Source organism: Taudactylus pleione, unplaced genomic scaffold, assembly GCF_031769625.1.
Source record: "Taudactylus pleione unplaced genomic scaffold, aTauple2 ptg000306l, whole genome shotgun sequence".
Lineage (NCBI taxonomy): Eukaryota > Metazoa > Chordata > Amphibia > Anura > Myobatrachidae > Taudactylus > Taudactylus pleione.
In genome coordinates this window covers 9212544-9232013 of record NW_028284707.1, presented here as the reverse complement: position 1 = coordinate 9232013, position 19470 = coordinate 9212544, and the positions used below count along the sequence as shown (strand labels likewise).

The 19470-nt window shown below is 44.7% G+C and overlaps 1 protein-coding gene across 6 annotated transcripts in view; it reads left to right on the top strand.

Annotated features, from left to right (window-relative positions):
- The first annotated feature begins 1359 nt into the window (after nucleotides 1–1359).
- MTSS1 (MTSS I-BAR domain containing 1) overlaps nucleotides 1360–19470 on the top strand; it is a 178028-nt gene continuing 159917 nt past the window's right edge. For all 6 annotated transcript variants that reach the window (XM_088442262.1, XM_088442259.1, XM_088442261.1 and 3 more), the window contains exon 1: nucleotides 1360–1836. In XM_088442262.1, the coding sequence (XP_088298388.1) occupies nucleotides 1765–1836 (72 nt within the window). In that variant the 5' untranslated portion in view covers nucleotides 1360–1764. The remainder of the gene's footprint in view (nucleotides 1837–19470) is intronic.

Sequence of the window (19470 nt, the reverse complement as noted above, 5' to 3'; positions counted from 1 at the left end):
ACAGTAATTTGGCGCCCCCCCTGGTAATTCCCCCCTGCATCAGTGCCCCTATAGTAATGCCCCCTGAGGTAATGCTCTTGTAGTAGTGCCCATATAGTAATGCCCCTGTAGTAGTGCCCATATGATAATGCCCCCATAGCAATGCCCCTGTAGTAGAGCCCATATAGTAATGCCCCTGTAGTAGTGCCCATATTGTAATGCCCCCATAGTAAAGCCCATATGTTAATACCCCCATAGTATTGCCCTTGTAGTGCCCACCATACAGTAATGCCCCTGTAGTGCCCACCATACAGTAATGCCCCTGTTGTACCCATGCTCCTGTATTAATGCCCTTGTGGTAATGCCCCTGTAGAGCCCATGCTTTCATAGCAATGCCCCTGTAGTGCCCATGCTCCCATAGTAATGCCCCTGTAGTGCCCCCACAGTAATGTACCTGTGGTAATGCCTCTGTAGTGCTTATGCCCCATTAGTAGTGCCCCTGTAGTGCCTATACAGTAATGCCCCTGTATTGCCCATGCCCCCATAGTAATGCCCCTGTGGAAATGCCCTTGCCCACATAATAATACCCCTGTAGTGCCCATGCTCTCGAAGTAATGCCCCTGTAGTGCCCATGCCCCCATAGTAATACCCCTGTAGTGCCCATACAGTAATACCCCTGTAGTGCCCATGCCCCCATAGTAATGCCCCTGTAGTGCCCATGGTCCCATAGTAATGCCCCTGGAGTGCCCATACAGTAATGCCCCTGTAGTGCTCATGCCCCCATAGTAATGCCTCTGTGGTAATGACCCTGTGGTGCCCATGCCCCAATAGTAATGCCCCTATAGTGCCTATACAGTAATGCCCCTGTATTGGCCATGCCCGCATAGTAATGCCCCTGTGGTAATGTCCATGCCCCCATAATAATGCCCCTGTAGTGCAGCTTATTAAAAAAAAAAATACTTACCTTGAACCCTGCTCGTGAGCGGGTCTGAATCAGGCCCTGTGTGCGTAATCGCAATAGCGATCTGTGATGAATCAGGCCCGGAATACAGCTTTTCCATCTGTTGTGTGGAAACTAGGATCATCCATCCTATGTGGAATAAACGGGGGCACTTGTTCACATTTAATTGCAAATAGATAATATGATTAGATTCTCGTTAACTCTATGAATAATTAAAAATATAATTACAAATGTATAATGGAGGAGACGCGATTGCCAACGCATGCAGGTGGCTGCATAGATCCCCTGCATACAGTACAGGCACAAGGCAATACAATAGTGCAAATGGACAGTTCTGAGGACGTCCAGCAGGGGGCGCTTGTGCGGGGCTTATTATCATCCCGACGGAAGGGGAAGAGCCAGCAGCAGCAGCCAGTGCATAGCCTGACACAGAGAAGGGATCATTGTGCATTTGTGGTGCATGGCAGTCACAGGTCTCCGATCACAGATCCCTGTGTGCTCCTGACCGTTCTCACCTTCTCTGCTTTCCAAACCCGGACCATGCCTCCCCGCTGAACAGCAATGGATCTTGCCCTGGAGGATCATAAGCTGGGGGGGCTTCTGAACCTTTGAACCAGGTTGAGCTGCGCTGCATGCAGAAGGATTGCTCTGGGGGTCGCACAGCCCATCCCTGTCTTGGCTCTCTGTCTGTGAATAGGAGGAGAGAGTGATTGCCTAGAGAAAAATAACCATACAAGGGGGTCTTCTGCTGCTGTACAGTGGGCTCCTAACTGCTGCTCCTGGTGGATTCTCACACCCCCCCCCCCCCCCCCTTCATCCTGAAAATGGAGGCTGTGATAGAGAAGGAGTGCAGTGCTCTGGGAGGTCTCTTCCAGACCATCATCAGTGACATGAAGGTAAGATTACAGGGGGCAATTAACCCCCTCACTGCTGCAATCTGCAGGCACAAAGCTGCAATGAGATCTGCCATTGCCCTGTAATGCACCCATCTACCGACAGGAACATAAAGCTGATCACTGGGGTTTGCAATGTCAGTGCAAGGTGTAAACCTGCTGGTTTCATGTAAAGGTGGATTTATCTGTCTGGAAGTGAAGGCAGCATTGTGTGCACATCCACTGATCATTGCTTGTGTCTGCCTTATTGTGTCTGTGCTGCAAGTCAATGGGAGCCACAAAGAAACAGCTGATCAGATTGTGCCTGGGTGGGTGTCTGGATATAGCTAAACAGGTGTCAGGATAGGATGTCTGCATAGGGCTGGGAATTTGCCCTGCTTGTAGGGGCAGCTGATTCCCCCCTCCCTCCTCTGACTGGGTAGCTGCTACAAACCTGATATGCTGCAGAAGATTGCTGTTGCTATGGATAAAAGCTGATGTATACATTAGTAATCCTAAAATGATACATGTTGCCTTTTTGGTCTGTGCATCTTCTTCTGCAACTTAAGTAACCATCTCAGTGCTAAGTGTTGCTTGGCATTGTGTCTAGTTGAGTGTGACATCTGTCAATCACAGTTTATTAAGGAATCAGAAGCTGCTGTGCCATCCCACCAATCAGCCCTTTCCCTCAGACCCCCCCCCCCTGTCTCCATGTATTGGGTGCAGGGCTGGAGTTCGGTTGCTATGGACTTAGGAAAGGAGAACGAATTGCAGACTTACTTCATTAAAGGGCACTTTAGATCCTTTTCGTGGTTTCTTGCTATTTTCCGTGATTTGTGACGGTCACGACTAGTGTTTTTGTCCAGATAAATGATCAGTTTTCATTTTGTTTGTGCTTGTAAAAGTGGATTTTTATTTTTTCAGTTTTGTAATATACATTCTTGTTTCTGGCTGCATACAATACACATCATTATATTATGTATGGTATGTCGGCAGACATTATACACACCCACATATGCACCTGTCACCACAGTATGTGTTTAGTTTTACAGATAATTCCTGGTTCTCCTTGTTATTTTTGTAACGCTGTATTTATTTAGTGTTTGGCATGGGATGGCCGGGGAGCCTCACATTACAGAAGCCTGCATTGCAGGTTATATTAGGTTATCTCTTGTACCGTATACAAGATTATAGCAATATTTAAGATCACTTTAACGTACTGTATAGAGCACCCTACTTTTTGCCTTAAAATTGAATTTCTGTAGGATCTGTAATATCCTATTATGTACGAGTGGAGGTGAATGATCCGACATACAGGGCCTCGTAGAGTTTTACGCCCCAAACGTAAGTGTTAAGATAATCGACCAATAAGAGTGAATATGTTGAACTGCATGTATCTTATGATGCGTCAGATGAACACTTATTATACTTATGCAGCACAGAAAAAGTAGCGATGCGGATTGTTATTTTTGTCAGTGGCTTGGCAGTATTAGTAGTAAATGGGAGAGATGCGTTATCCTATTCGTACACAATGAAGTGTCATATACATAATGGGATTGCTGTCACGACAGTGTCATTATTGCAAAAGTCACATTTTCCATATATGAAATGTATTGACTTACATACATTCCCACATCCTTAGTTTATCAGTTTAAAAATCCAAAGACCATCTTTCCTGCAATAGCCCTAATAAAAATGACAAGTACAGTAAGGCCGGGCATACAATGTGCGATATGTCGCCGAAGAACGACATATCGCATAGTGTATCAGCAGGTGCGTACAAACGATGTCTGTGATCTGTCGTTCCCAGATATATCGGGTCAGCCCTGCAGCCCAGCCGATGCAGATATATCCTACTGATATATTGGTGCAGCCGCTGACCACCTGTACACAGGGCACAATAACCGTCGTTACGGACATCACAGCTGGGTGGGGAAATTTAAATGCAGCGCTCAGTTTTGATGTCTGGACAGACATATCGAGTGGCCGACTGGTAAGTGTGTATTGCTTATCAAATCGGCTGCTCGGTCAGCGGGACGGTCGGTTGGTCGGCCGGCCGGCTGCTTGGTCGCTTAATGGGGGGTATCCACTTAGCGATTTAAACAAGCGATTGCACGATAACGATGTTGTTATCGTGCAATCGCTTGCAAATTGCGCATGCATTGGGCATGTTTTGGACGGAAGTGACCCGCGATGCGCTTGCCCGCGGGTCGCTTTCGACATCGCCCGTACATGCTGGTCAACCTGACTATCTCGTCAGGTTCTGCATGTGCGGGAATGAGGGATGTGCCGGGACTGAATGAGTGAACGTTCAGTCTAGGCACATCACTAGCTATACAAACGTTTGTATATCGCTAAGTGGATACCTGCTATAAGTGTGCACCTAGCTTAAGAGTTCTGAACTGACTGCTGTGATGGGATCTGAAACAGACGTGACGCTTACAGTATGGCGTACTATTGGCTAGAGGGATCCAAAAGCAAATGGCCAATAAGAATGGGCTACCGGTGTCTTTCTCATCTGTGTACCCTTATGCTTAAAAAAATCTTGCACAGGGTGCACGTAGACCTGGAGGTGGCCCTGTGTGGGGCACAGAAGATGGCAGCAGGCAGCGGACACTCCGGGGTCTTAGCATCTCTTGTCCAGGCGGCAAGCTACCACAGTGCCATCCGGACTGGCCTCACCCCCTCATTGTGATGTCATTACACCACATGTTCAGAGGGCGTGGCCGCCACAAGGCGCATTTTCACCCCGATACAAACCAGATGTCAATACAGTTACCCTCATCTTTGTCTGGGTCATATGTAGTTCATTGTTGTGTTTTGTTTTTTTTGTGGGTTTTTTTGTGTTTAAACAGTTCTGACCACAGTTCTGTCACCTTACAGTCATTGTACTATTGTTATGTGTAATAAGATAACTACTATATTGTCGTACTTCACTTATAAAGTACTAATCTATCCCGCAGCCATGTACAGTATTGGAGATATAGGCCGGGATGTACTAAGGTTGCGGTGACCATTTCGCCAGTCACCGCAACCTTACTAATCGCATATGTGCTAACATATGCGATTAGTATCGCAAAAGACAGCTCTTGCGATAAGAGCTGCCCTTTGCGAAGCAGCCGATGCCGGGTGACAGGGTCTCCGTGGGACCCCGCCCCCTCTGAGCCCCGGGAGCTCCTGCTGGTCACCTGTACAGGAAACCCCGGGCTCCTCCCTCCGCCCTTCTCCCTCCTCCTCCCTTCACCCGGAAGAAGATTAGGAGGAAGAAGCGGAGGACCCAGGAGGAGCGCAAGCCGTCGACCATGGAGAGCAGGTGAGTGGGGGCAAGCGCTGGGCGACGATGAAGCGTCGGGAGCGGGGTGCGGTAAGAAGCCCATAGGCTTCTATAGGGTAACGCCAGGGTTTTCTGGCTTACCCTCTGCACCGATAAAAGTGCGGCCGGGGCTTAGTACATATGGAAATGCAGTAAAAACCCCGAAAACAGGGTTTTTACCGCATTTTTCCTTTAGTACATCCCGGCCATAGAGACTAACAACACAGCCAGTTGCATTGAGACAGAACTGTGCGTGTGGCTTGTTTGCTGGATGGTACAATAAACAAGATAAATCTACAGTAACATTATTTTAGTCTGGAATTCTGACACCATAATGACCGTTTTAGAGGACAACTCGACAGAAGTGCAAATACTGTGCTTTTAGTTATGCACTGTGTCAATATATCCTGACGTGAAGGTGCCGTATAGCATTCTGCAGTCACAGTAATCGTGTTGTAGGATCTGCAGAACAGTGTCTGATTCTGATTTATTTTCTTATACACTCTCTGGTCCAACAGTTTGTAGCCTTAGGTTAGTGTCTCCCCAGATTTAGAGACATTTCATTGCAGATGGGACAGAGCATCACTTTTATTAAACCACATTATAATGAGCGCATACAATGCTCTGCGTAGTGCAATATAATGTATAGGATTTCTATTTGGTACTTTAAACGTTCTGCTCGAGCTATTAATGTGCTAGTGTGACTTTCTCTCCTTTTTTGTTCATAGAAATTATAATTCTCTTCATTTGGAGCGATCCAGGGGTGGACAATGAGCGTCCCGCCAGCTGTTGTTGAACTACACATCCCAGCATGCCCTGAAACAGTTTCAGCATGGCCAAATAGCAAAACTTTGACAGGGAATGCTGGGATATGTAGTTTTACAACAGCTGGGGGGGGGGGGCTTATTACCCACCCTTGGATTAGATGCTGCACTTTTAAATGTAGAGTGAAACCTGCTCGTGTGACACAACCCTTTTAAAGTGCTCATAATTAATTGTTGGTCTCCATTTCCAGCCTTCTCGCTGCAGGAAGTTTTCAATTGAGGCTCTGTTTTTTTTTTTTTTTTGTGTGACAGCCTCAGTGTAATGACATTTCCACGCACTGCTCCTTTTTTTCTAAAGAATAATGAATTTATTATTAATTGCGTTCTTTTTATGTGGCCAGGTATCTGAATGATCCACATGTATCCGTTTTATAGTTCGATGGTTTTTAGGACCAACCCTCTATCCTATCGGATACTTAAAGGTTACTCAAAATCCGATAATAAAGAAAAAAAACCTTAATTTTTCCCGTCTAGATGTGGTAGCCCACTAAGGTCAGAACTTGTGTACACTACTTGTGTGCTTTTCTGTGTTCAGATTAGACGGACAGGGAGGGGGTGTAGTGAGTGCAGACCCGGATAGGTGGCTGTTGCTGAATTCAACGCCGCATTCAGTCCATATCTACTGAGCCTGTATTCAGGGCTCCCAACTGGTTTTCAGTGTAAACAGCTCTTTTCTCACACTGTAGATGTCAATACTGGCAGCATGCTGCAACCTGGTGACCTTGTGAGCTCAGGAGAGTTAAATGGGGGAGGGGAGTTGTAGGGGACATAGGTAAGGGTATCTGGGCCTGATTCAGATCTGCTTGCGAGCGCACAGCGCTCGCAAGCGGGTCAATGGTCCCCGACTGCGCATGCGCCGCCTCTGGCGTGCGCATGTGCGAGACCCGTACTGTGACGGCAGCTTCGTCGCAACGGGTCTCGCTACAAGACGGGGCGGTTGTCGATGTTGATTGACAGCTCACCCCGTTTTGTAGGTGGGGAGGGGGGGGGGGTGGCTGCACAAATGCAGGTGTTCCCCTAAGGGAACCCCTGGTGTTTGTGGGCGGCCCTACTGACATCACTCGTGATGTCAGTAGTGGACTTCCTGCTCTATTAGAGCGGGAAGTTCACTCGAGCTTGCGAGTGCTGAGACCCTACCACAGGGTCTCCTCACAAGCCCGATGGTCGCGATAAGTGCCACCATTGCTAGGCCGCCCACAGCTTAGCGAGCGGCCTGGAGGCCGAAAAAAACAAACAAACATAGAACCCGCCCTGATTCAGAGCGAGTGCCTCTGAATCAGGCCCTCTGTCCCTTTAACTGTAGAGGTTCCCTAAATTTGGGCAACCTGTGTTAAACTCTGCCCATTGCTCACACACAGGGGGAGATTTATCAAAGAGATAAAGTACCAACCAAGCAGCTTCTAACTGTCATTTTACAGGCTGTGCTGGATAAATGACAGTCAGAAGTTGATTGGTTGCTATGAGCAACTTCTCCATTTTATCTCTGTCTCAAGATTTGATGAATCTGCCCCACAGCGGAAACAGCCATTTTAGTTGCTGGGCCCATACCCATGAAGACTGCAAGCTTTCGTATAGGAACTGTGCAACTACAGTGAGGAAATAAATAATGCAGCCTACTTTTTTTTTTTTTGGTGATGTTATAGATTTCTAGACCGCTAAATAGGCTGTCTTGCCATTAATGTCGGTTCATTTGTTACCCGTCTCACCATGAGACGGGTGCTTTCAAAAGTGTCTGGACCTAGACGAATTCACATCTGTGTGATCTTAGGCCCTCATTCAGTGCCACTCGCTAGCATCCTACGTCATGTCCGCTATTTATTAGATTAATCGAGTACATCGACCAGGGTATGAACTGCTCGCTATTCTTGTGGTTGGTTTTTGTGCTACCACAATTTTGCGAGCAGTTCTGGCTATAAAATAACCCAGTGACGTGGTCAATGACGCTGCTGTTTTAATTATGCACACCCATAAAACGCCCGTTTTGACCTTTAAGCACGCCTGCGATCGGATCTCCACTCCCCGTTTTCAAGCACCTTCCCCTGTTACCACCCACATACGCCTCATTCTGTCACTCAAATTAGCAGGCATTCGCTATTTTGCGAGCACATGAATTTCGACCGCACTGACTGGTTCGCGCATGCGTATAACGATCCGTAAGCATGCGCAGTTGGGCAAACATCGCTCGGAGCGAACGAGCGGCCGCTTACGAGCGGCTCTGAATCAGGCCCATAGTGTGCTTTTGGACAGTGGACACATGAAGGGAATCTAAAGTTGTCATGTTTTGTTTTACCATATTCTAGAGGTTACTAGCAATGTGCTGCCTTATGAAGGTTAAACTGGGCAATGGGGACCCTTGAAATATATCTGTCTGCCCTTCTGTAATTTAGTGCTTATTATGCATTCTAAGTTATTCAATTTCACAAGCTTATGTGGGCTCACTTGTGTAAACGTTTAATAAATCCCATGCGATGTAACTATGCTGGCTTACACTTGCTTACAGACCCCTTTATCTGTTTATATACTAGAAATATGTATATTTTTTATATAAAAGTCCTTTTGGGAAGTGTCGCCTATAAAGTCCCATCTTCTATTAAGTTATATATTTTTTTCCTGCTTTGCTTTAAATGTTTACTTGGGAATAAGTTGTATTATGTAAACACCTAGCCGATCTACATGTAGCATTTATTTACGTTACAGTAGGTGCCGCCATATTCCCCGCTGGGCTAAAACTTTAAATATCAGACAGAGGCATGTGACACGGCCCGCGTGTTACGTAAGAGATGTTTTGTGAGTGACGCACTCCCATCTATGTATACCTGCTTTTGGCTTATTTTTGTTTGGGCACGTGTAGGTACAGCAGGGGAGAGAACAATGTGCTTTGGTCTCTATCTAGGTTACAGTGTGCGCAGTAAGCTCCCGGCACTGTCATTTGTCACCTTTCTAGCTCCTGAAATGCGTGCATGTTAACAATGCGGCTGTTATAGAATGTTTATGTCACCCCCAGGGCTTGTCCACACCTAAATGATCTGTATATCTTTTAGATGTTGTGTATTATCGTTTACAGGAGCTGCCGATTTGCTGGAAACGTCATTACTTTGTGGGTATGTTTTTATCCATGCTAAAAGCTGGCTGACCTTTGCAGCAGACTGGCTCTGAGAAGCAGACTCCAATTGCAGGCCGAACAGTCAAATAAAAAAATAAATAAAATATAATATATATAAAGTACAGGATCTGGAATAGAGCGCCTTATGTGCTTACATAACCTTGTGTATATATATGAATCTAAAAATATATAATTTAAAGTGCTAAGTGAACTGCGCACCTAAAGTGCTAAGTGCAATTAATATTACATTAATAAAAACCCCCAAATAAATGACACCATTAATGGCAACACGAATTCATAAACATGTGCAAAAGGTGCATCAATAATTTAAAGTGCAAATTAATGAAAGTGCAAACATTTCATTTTAAAAAATATATAAATTAATTTTAATCAGACACAACAATTATATCCTTTCACATAAAGGATAAAATACATAAAAAACACAAACAATGTACATATAAAATGGCTATAAAATTATCAGAATAAAAAAGGGATAAAAGTAGTTGCTTATCTGATAAAAAATGGCAAGTTCATGAGTGGGAAGAGAGTAGGAGCCTCCAACGCGTTTCGTCCGTATCATGGACTTCTTCAAGGGATGACCTAGCTCCTATGGGGTATCCTATGGGGTATCCAGTATTTATACCCCCTCAAATAGGGACAAACAAGAATTGATGGGACATCACTTTCGGTTTCCTAATTAGCATATATCCATTAAAAAGTAATAATTGCTCAATTTTCTATTAAGCTGTTCTCTTTATTACTGCATTAATGATTTGTAAATCCGCTTCTTTGATACAAGTCACTTAAGGGTCTTAATCGTTTAATGAATTCCACCTTGCACCGTCTGTATAGCGTCACGTCACTTCCGCCCTTAAGATCTAGGCATCGCAACGCTTCTGCCCACTTATCCATGTGCAGTGTGATCTGTTTCTATCGTGGGACTTTCTCTATCGTGCGTCACTTCCGCCTGCGTCATCTCCGTCATCGTACAGCGCTATACCACCTCGTTGGCTGTCCAGGGTAGGCTGTCTGGTCACTCGATCCCCCAGTCACGTGTCTTGCACATCAATATGTCACCGCTGTCCCAGGCTTCTCCAATCCATTCTCCATAGCTGGCGGCACCCATCTTGGTGCTCCTGGTGGTGTCTCCACCCGCCGCCATCTTACAACACCCAGAGATTCCTTTTTCACCGCCATCTTATTACTCCTATCTGCCTGATAATTTCTTATATCCTGGATGTAGAAATTTTAAGTTATTGTTTCCTATGACATAATAGAAATAAAATTAGTATCAGCATAGATTACCAGCCATATATTGAGCATATATAGGATTAATTAGAAGACACGATTCATAATTATTCTCAATACCCGATACAGACTCTTTAAAAATAAAAATAGAATTCAAACACCTACACATAAGTGTGTTATTAATATAAATCACATCTATGTTGTATATGGCGTGTGTGTGTGTGTGTATATATTATATGTATATATATATATATATATATATATATATATATATATTCCTTAAATGACACTTTGATGGATCTTTGTTCAGTGTGTTCTTGAAATTATGAATAAAACAAATAAATAAAATTCCCCTTTAGTCTTTCTCTGTGTATTAATGGACTTTTCAACTATATAAAGTCATTTCAATTGTAACATCATGAGCCTTTAGGTGTAGCCTGACATACAGGTATAAATCCCTCAGGACATGCGATCTACGAAGCAATCCCTGATCTGCTTTCTGAAGGACTAAGCAAGAATTGTTGGAACGAAGTAATCCTGGATCTACGTTTGAAGGCTACACCTGAAGGCTCATGATGTTGCAATTGAAGTGACTTTATATATTTGAAAAGTCCGTATACTTTCCGGTCGTATATAGTAACCTATTGCTGCAAATATATATATATTATTTTTTTGCAGCAATAGGTTACTATATACAAGGATGGTTGTTCATACATGCTAAACAACCATCGTCTTCCATTCGTCAGCGTGTCCCGGCGCAACCCCCTCCCTGCGGCTGCAATTGTACGGGCAGTTGGCTGATCGCCCGTATACACAGCACGATGGACAGCTATAGCTGCCATTGGCTGTGCAGTACAGGCGACGCAATATATCTGTGTACGATGTCGTACACAGACATATCGCTGGCCGATGGGCATACGATATATTGGCCGATGTATCTGCCAGTGTGTACCCAGCATTAGTAGTGGGAGACTGACCAGATACAAAGGGAGGAGGGATGGATTATCGTTTTAAATGTCTAAATAAAGACAACACTAAGCAGAAATGGCATGTAAGTGCAGCATAGGTTTTTATATAAACACTTGTTGTGTAAAGTAGTCCTTTTGAAGGTGACACCATTGTAGTTTGTGTGTCTTGCACCATTGTAAATGTCCTCTCTGAAAGGAAGTGGTGTAATTAAATAGCAGTGTTATTGTGTGTGGGTCACAAAGGTCCCTGTGGTTGTTTTAAGGTCCCCTGTAACAGATCTGTAGACATCTACCAGTCCTTCTGTTGCCAGATGTAGTCCTCGCTTTGTTTTATTAAAGTTTATTTCCTACGGAACCGCCGGTATCCTCTCTTCCTCCTTTTTGTCATTTGTATTTTTATCCTTACAGCCATTCTGGAAATGAAACATCCCTTCCGCTTTAGTACATAGTTGGAGATTAATATGGGGTTGTCATAACTTTTATAATAGGCGTCGGAAAACGGCGGATTTCCAGGTGTAATACAACTACAAATCCCAGCATACTATAGCCGGAGAGACAAAATTTGCCCATATTGGTGGGTAGGGGAAATAGTAGTTTGTGTTTCTTAAAGCAGTAATCCCACGTATAAAATATTATTATTTAATAAATATATATATATTTTTTTCTCACATAAATAATGAGAATAATCTTGGTGTGTATTATTTTTTTCCTAGGTTTGTTTCTTCAGGCGGTTAATAATTTACAATGCTTCGCAGTAGCAATGGTGGCAACCGCAGTTACATGGCACATTACGTCGTGAGCAGAAAGGCTTTGGAACAACCCTCTGAGCTCTGTCTGACCTGTGTACTCTTAAATAACTTGGTATCTCCCTTCCCCCTCCCCCCTTGTATTATACACAAAGTACTTGTATTTTTTTATTTATTGTATTATGTCATCTGTCTCCTTAAAGTAGCATAACATGCAACATAATATATTACGTTTTATGCATCATGATTGATTTATTTTTTCTGTTTAGGAGCCACATGGACAGTTTTTTATTTATTGTTCCATCTCGAGGTATAAAATTCAGAACCGATTACTAGTTTGGCACCACATGGTTTCCTGTGTACTCTCCCTAGCAATTTTCAGTCACTTTGTAGCACGCTGAGGACCCCATTTAACAAAGAACCTAAATCACAGCTGCATATTTCCTTTAGTATGGCTGTGATAAAATCGAATAAGCCACTGGTACTATTCATCATTACTTACCTCGCCGGCTAGGTCCACTGACGTCGTCCTCATCGTCGGAGTCCTCCGCTCACCTGCCTATCTCTGCCAGCAATGGGCTTCCATGCCATGCGCATGTGTGACGGTCATTCTGCGTGCAACTGTTTCTCCTGGCGGGGACCCGGCAGGGCCTGGAATGCTTTGCTGAAGCCGGAAAGGCTGCTGTCAAGTGTCCATTGACAGCAATGGCGACCGTATTGTTCTCGCCATCTAAATATGGATCATATCTTATCTTTGGGAAAACGCACCTAAAATCGCTTCTCTACAGCTGTAATAAACATACTTATAATAGACTGCCCTAATCCGTCACAGGTTCTGGGAGAATGACACCAGGGTATTCTTCCCTCACGTGCTTCTCCTTGTTTTACTTACTCTTTTATCTACTGCTAACTCCTCACAGCGATACCTAACACTTGGTGGCTGACACCCTGCTACCTATTTAGGTGTTATGCAGCAATGTTTATAAACCATGTCCCTGTCCTGCATTGTTTGTGCTGTTAATAACTGTATTTCTTGTGTGATCATTTGTTTATGTACTATGTAAGGCGCTGCAGAACCCTTGTGGCACCATATAAATAATGGAGGATGATGATGATAATAATCTGTATTAACGCTGTTTAGCAGCAACTCTTCCTTGTATGTCATACACGGACGTGAGGCCTTTTACTGGAAATTCACACACTAATGACATTTTAACTACCCCTATTGAGGGAGTGAAACCCATGGAAGTTGCGTAAAAAAGACATCTAGGTTAATTCTCATTGGGGCCGATTTCAATTCAGCGCGCTGTTGATGGCCTGGTAAGGAGCTCCCGGTGCTATTCAATTCTGCGCTCTGGGCCTGATTCAGAGCCGAGCGCTCGCTCTGAATCAGGGCTCTCCTCCATGAAAATGGAGCGTCCTCCTGGATGCTCGCATAGCTGTGGGTGACCACCCACAGCTTATGCGAGCGTCCATGATGATGGTCGCGATGGTCAAGACCATCGCGACCATCGGGCTTGCGACGGAGACCCTGCGGTAGGGTCTCGCTGCCGCAAGCCCTGGAGTGATATCATTAGTGATGTTAGTGAGGCCGGCTTCAGATGGTAGGCGTTCCCATGGGAACGCCTCCGTCTGGCACGCACGCCCACCAAAGGGGGCGTGCTGTCAATCAACATCGACAGCACGCCCTCTTTGGTGCGAGACCCGGAGCGACGGAGAGCCCGTCGCTATCCGGGTCTCGCGCATGCGCAGTGGGGCAACATCGACCCGCTTGCGAGCGTCCTGCGCTCGTGAGTGGGTCTGAACGACCCCCTCTGTTAGGGCGACTAAAGGATTTCTTCTCACACCATCCTGAGGATGTGATGAGAAATCCGACTAAAGTGCCGGTCGCGAGGCTGTTTTCAGCTCAGTACGCTGCTAACATCCTCGTGGTTGGTACTTTATTCGGAGAATGCTGTTTCTCGCAACTAAACAGTTAGGTTAAGTCACGAGCACCAGTATTCTCTGGCTTAAGTTGTTCTAGTCGGACTAAACCGCGACGTGAATTGAATAGCTCTGGGGCCAACTTCCTTGCGCTGTTTACCTCGCTCTGAATTGAATCGACCCCGTTGTTTGTCATGTGATTCCTCTGCACCATAAGGGCACATGTAGTACATTATCGTCATTCACAATGTTGATGTTCATTAGGTCGACATAGTTGTAATGTTGACATTGAACCTGTCGATAGATATGTTCATAATTCTACATTAATCATGTGGATATTCAGCATGTTGACCCTGTAATGCCAACATTGTTGAAATGTCGACCATAGTTGTTTTCTTTTAAATTCTCTACCGAACGCTATAACCCTCATGGCAATGTCGACATTACGTAAATGTTGACATTTTGCAGGCGTCAGCATTAATCATGTTGACACTTTCACCATGTCGACCTTCTGGTGTCGACATACTGATCGGAGACATAATAGCTTCATTACCCACTCTAGTATACAGATAACACAGAAACGAATACATCATGTTGCGGGGCCGTTTTACTAATGTCTGTTGGAGAATATAAATCATTGGGCTCGATTCAGTCCAGCACAATGATGAATAGCCCCGGGAGGGATCTCCCAGAGCTATTCAATTCAGCGCACTATTTGGTCCGACAGTAGCCAGTTAAGAGCCATATTCAATTAAAGCGGATCCGCAATATTTTTCAGCCTCCCAGACTTTTTGTCTACATCGCGTCTTTTGTAGGCTGGAAAAGTATTGCGGCCGTGCCCGCTTTACCCCGTATTCAATATGGAAGTACGTGAAAACGGGACCCGGTGAAACTTGAACAGGCGGAAAGTACTGTCAGATTTGGGGAAATCAGCCTGACACCCCCCAAACGATGCTCTGACATGGGGGTTAGCTATGGTACCCCCAGATTTGACTTGGTGAAGGTATTTGGTGTTTTTAAACGGGCTCAATAGCTGCTAAATAGCGTTTTTCTATACGTGGTGCAGAATAGTATTCAGGAGTATTTTTTCCAGAAAATAAGTTATCCCAGCAAATTTGGGGTACTTGAAAATGGGGGCCAGCATATTTAAAAGTTGATAAAGTTAAGTTGAAAAAATCCACCTGCAAACAAATAAACACTTGGGGCATACTTGGGGACCCCCCACAGTCAAGTTCGCTAGTTTTTAACTGTCCCCCAACATTTTTTTTTTACGCCCACAAACTCAGTCATTTTTTAGAGTGTTCTTAAGTGTTTTTTTTTTGGACACTTTACCTTTGGGTCTGAAGGTTGTACGGGGTTCCCGCAACGTTGCACCCCAAAACCCCAATTCTGCACTTTTTTCCGCCTGGTATTCATAGGCGAAACTTTTTCGCCTATTACATTGCATTGACTTTCCGCCTAGGTGCAAAGTCTTCCAAATTGAATACGCAGTAAAATCAAAACAGGCAAAAATGACGTCATCGGCGAAAAGTTTTCACCAAAAACGTGAAAACGTCTTTTCGCTTCAAATTGAATACGGGCCTAAGTCAGAGAATGCTGGTTCTCGCCACTTAACCTGGGTGTTTAGTCATGAGAACCGGCATTCTCCGACTAAGTCCCGGCCAGCGAGGATGTTAGCTCTGCGTTAATCCGGTAAACAGCCTCGCGGCCGGCACTTTCTTCGGATTTCTCCTCGCACCTTCAGGGGGGTGCGAGACGGAGTCATTTAGCGCGCTGAATTGAATAGCTCCGGGAGCTCCCTCGCGCTGAATTGAAGCGATCCCTTTTGTAGAAGATGCAGCATTAATAATGGAATATGTGCATAAACCTGTATTCCTTCTGCTCTGTGAGGCTAATATCTCGCCTTAATGCTAGCACTGGTTTACACCTTCCTGTTTCTCCTTGTGTTTCCTCTGTCTCACATCGTTATGTTATACATGTTAAGACTACAGAGCATAGGATCTGCCTTGCATCGTTTAGAAAGTATGTAAACCTTACACACGCATGTTGTAGCCAGCCCCTGGCTTTTAGAGGCATTATTTACGACACACACCTGCACGCTTTCCACACGCTGTAATTTACGTTACACTCATAGAGGTCGCTGGGACTTTTGTACTTGCTACGCTCAGGGTCCATCATCTGGAACCTGTACGGTCTTGCACATTCAGTCCTTTCCTCTTGCCAATAATAGAGATGCCGTTGACATCTATAAACAGTCGTGAAATATCCGGAATCTGGAAAATATTGCGTGCTAAACTTCAAAGGGCTGATAGACACTAGTTAAAAAATAAAAATAAACTCTTTATCTGTGGTAACTTCATGGGGAAAAGACTATGAAAGGCTGCAAGCCTAGCGATGGCTTATTCTGTACATCCTCAATGTACCAAAAACCACATTGGTGTACTGAGTGCATAGAGGATGCGTTTCCATAGTTATCAGTAATAGCGCCGATTTCAGCGATTCAAACAGGTGTTTGCCATGTGGCAGCCATACTGCAATGGAGAGCACCACAGGGAGCATCCTGATTTTTACTAGTGTATTTGATCCCTGTACATGTATATAGAATCTCTTCTTCCAGAAAGTTTCCAAAACCATAAAGTTTATCACTTCTGTTAGTGTCATACACATGGATGCGATTATAAAGGAGGATTTAGTACCCCAGGGTCTGTGCTTGGACCAGTTCTTTTTAATATATTTTATTATTGGTGACATAGCAAATGGTTGGAAGAAAGTATGGCTTCTTACAGGTGACACAAAGGTATGTAACACGGTAGACACACAAGGAGGTGTCAAAAAATGTATTGATGACCTGGGTAGACCAGAGGGATGGTCAAGAGCGGTGCAATTACAATTTAGTGCCAAAGGGGGGAATTCAGTTGTTTTTATCGTGCCCCTTAGTAATGGACATCTGATGGAGCAATTCAATTGTTGCTCCGATCGGGCACCTTCCTGAGGCAGCAAGTAGAAATCCACGAAGTCAGTCTTTTGGGCGCTCTGGTAACCAGGATTTGGCACAGGTTTAGCTGCTTTGCGTGGCTAAACCCAGTTCATTTGTGGCGTGACGAGCACTAGAAGTAATGGGCACCCACTGCTTTCGGGGTTCCATACAAAAGGTTGATAATGATTTTGTCGACCTGGAAGGTCGACTTGACAATAGGTTGACAGGTGCACAAGGTCGATGGGTTCAAAAAGTCGACATGGAAATGGTTAGTACGCTTTTTTTTTTGTTATTGTTAGGCCTTTACCGGAGGAATAGGGTGAGCTACCAGGAGGGACGGTTAGGGATTTACCCTGACGGTTAGGGTTAGGCATCAGGGAGATGGCTAGGGTGAAGATTAGGGTTAGAAAAAAAACATGTGTTGACCATTCCCTTGCTGACCTTTTGAACTTGTCGACCTTCTTCCATGTGGACCTTTTAATGTCAACTTTTTTTAGTGTCGACCTTTTGTATCACACCCGATTGGAGCAACATTTGAATTGCCCCGTCTGGGGCTCAAACTTTTTGGAGTGCAAATAACGATTTGAATCTTTTCACCCCCTTCTCCCCCCAAAAAAAGCAAACTCGTGCACTTGGATCTCAAAAACACAAAGGCTAAATATAATAATAATAATAATAATAATAATAATAATAATAATAATAATTATTATTATTAGCATGCCTGTGGCGAACATTTCGCCAATTTGAACCCAGAACATACGTATGGAAAATGCTTTGCTAGATCATATGTTAGTAAAAGATGTCTGTGAAACCTAACCGGCTAAGCCACGCACTTTTATGGTTTTTAGGGATTTTTTTTATTGTAACATTTTGCCAATTTGTAAGTGCGATGATATATTTGGCCATGGACTCTGATGCAAAATGGACCATTTCCAGGGGGTATTACAAGCTGAGCCCCTATGGATGCAAATGATAATGCACTGTTACACCGCCTCACCGTCTCCCAGCCTCCCGCCAATCAGCGGCTGCCAGCAGCTCTCGTGGAAAGCAGAGAAAAGAGGCGTTGCTTTGGAGGCGCAAACCCGGTGCAGGGAGTTGTGAGCCTGGAATCGACGTGTTGGAGAAAGTAGGTGAGGGAAGAGCGACCCCCTACGGCAGCAGCCTCATGTGTTATGCTGTCCGCGCGCCCTCCCTCATTACGTAATAGCTATGTCACGCAGCCAGGCGGCCAATCAGGAGCCGAACTGGGCAGAACGTAAACAGTGTCCGCACGTGGCTAGTGTGCCGGGTCCATGTGAGAGCAGCAGCTGGTGGTGGTCATCTCTATCCTGCTTTCCATTGGTCACTGTGCCGGCTCTGTTTTCTTGACATATTAAGGTTAGCTATACTAAATAATTTATTATGGTTTTTGTTGTTTTTTCTTTGCTTTCATCAAATTTTATCGTTTTATTCCAAATTCTGTAATTTATTGCTGATTTGAAATCCATCGCAAAAGAATCGCATATCTTAATTAGTCTTTGAGATGTTCAAATCAAAGAACATTTCTGACAAAGGGACTAGGCAAATTACAACAAATGAGCAGAGAAGAAAACCAGTGACTTACAGTACAAAACAATGCAGGACAAGGACATGTATGGTATATAAACATTGTTGCAATAGTTATCATAACACTCAAATAAGTAGCAGGGCGTTGGCAACTACGTGTTAGGTGCCTTCGTGGGGAGTTAGAAATAGACGATCTTATGAGTGAGGGAAGGAGAAGCACATGAGGAGAGAGGGCCCTGCCTGTGAGAGCTTACATTCTAAAGGGGAGGGGCAGACTGACAGGGGTGACACAGATGGTGTAGACAGCGAGGAAGGAACATGTAGCAGCAGGTTAGGTGGAGAGCTGGAAGTCTATGATGAAGTAGTGGGTCTTGAGAGCCTGTTTAAAGATTTGAAGAGAGGTGGAGAGTCTGATAGGGAGAGGGAGAGCGTTCCAGAGGTTGGGAGCAGCGCGGGCAAAATCTTGGACTTGGGAGGAAGTAATCAGTTGGCAGGACAGGCGGCATGCATTTTTTGAGCGAAGTTGCAGGGCAGGAGAGTGAAGTGAGATGGGATTCTAGATGTAAATGGGAGAGGTTTGGATGAAGGCTTTGCGAGTGTAAGAACCTTGAATTGGGTTCTGAAGCACCATAATGGACACTACTGAAGAGGAAAGGGATCTAGTTGCCGATTATAAATGGATGATTGAACGATAATTATCGTTCAGACGTTCATTAATCGTGCAGTGGATATGCCGGCAACGACCAGCGATGCGCACTCCCGGTCAATCTGACGATATATTCAGGTTGAGCATGTGCCGGGAAGAGGGATGGTGCCTACACTGAGTGACATATCGTTCATTGTGGGCACTGCACAGTATAATGAACGATATCGTTATTGTTCAGTCCTTCATTGTCGGCAAGTGTATATGCGGCTTTAAAGGCAGGTAAGCAATGTAACAAAGCAATGAGAAAGGCAAGTTAGATGCTTGGTTTCATAGGGAGAGGAATCAGTAGCAGGAAAAAGAAAGTG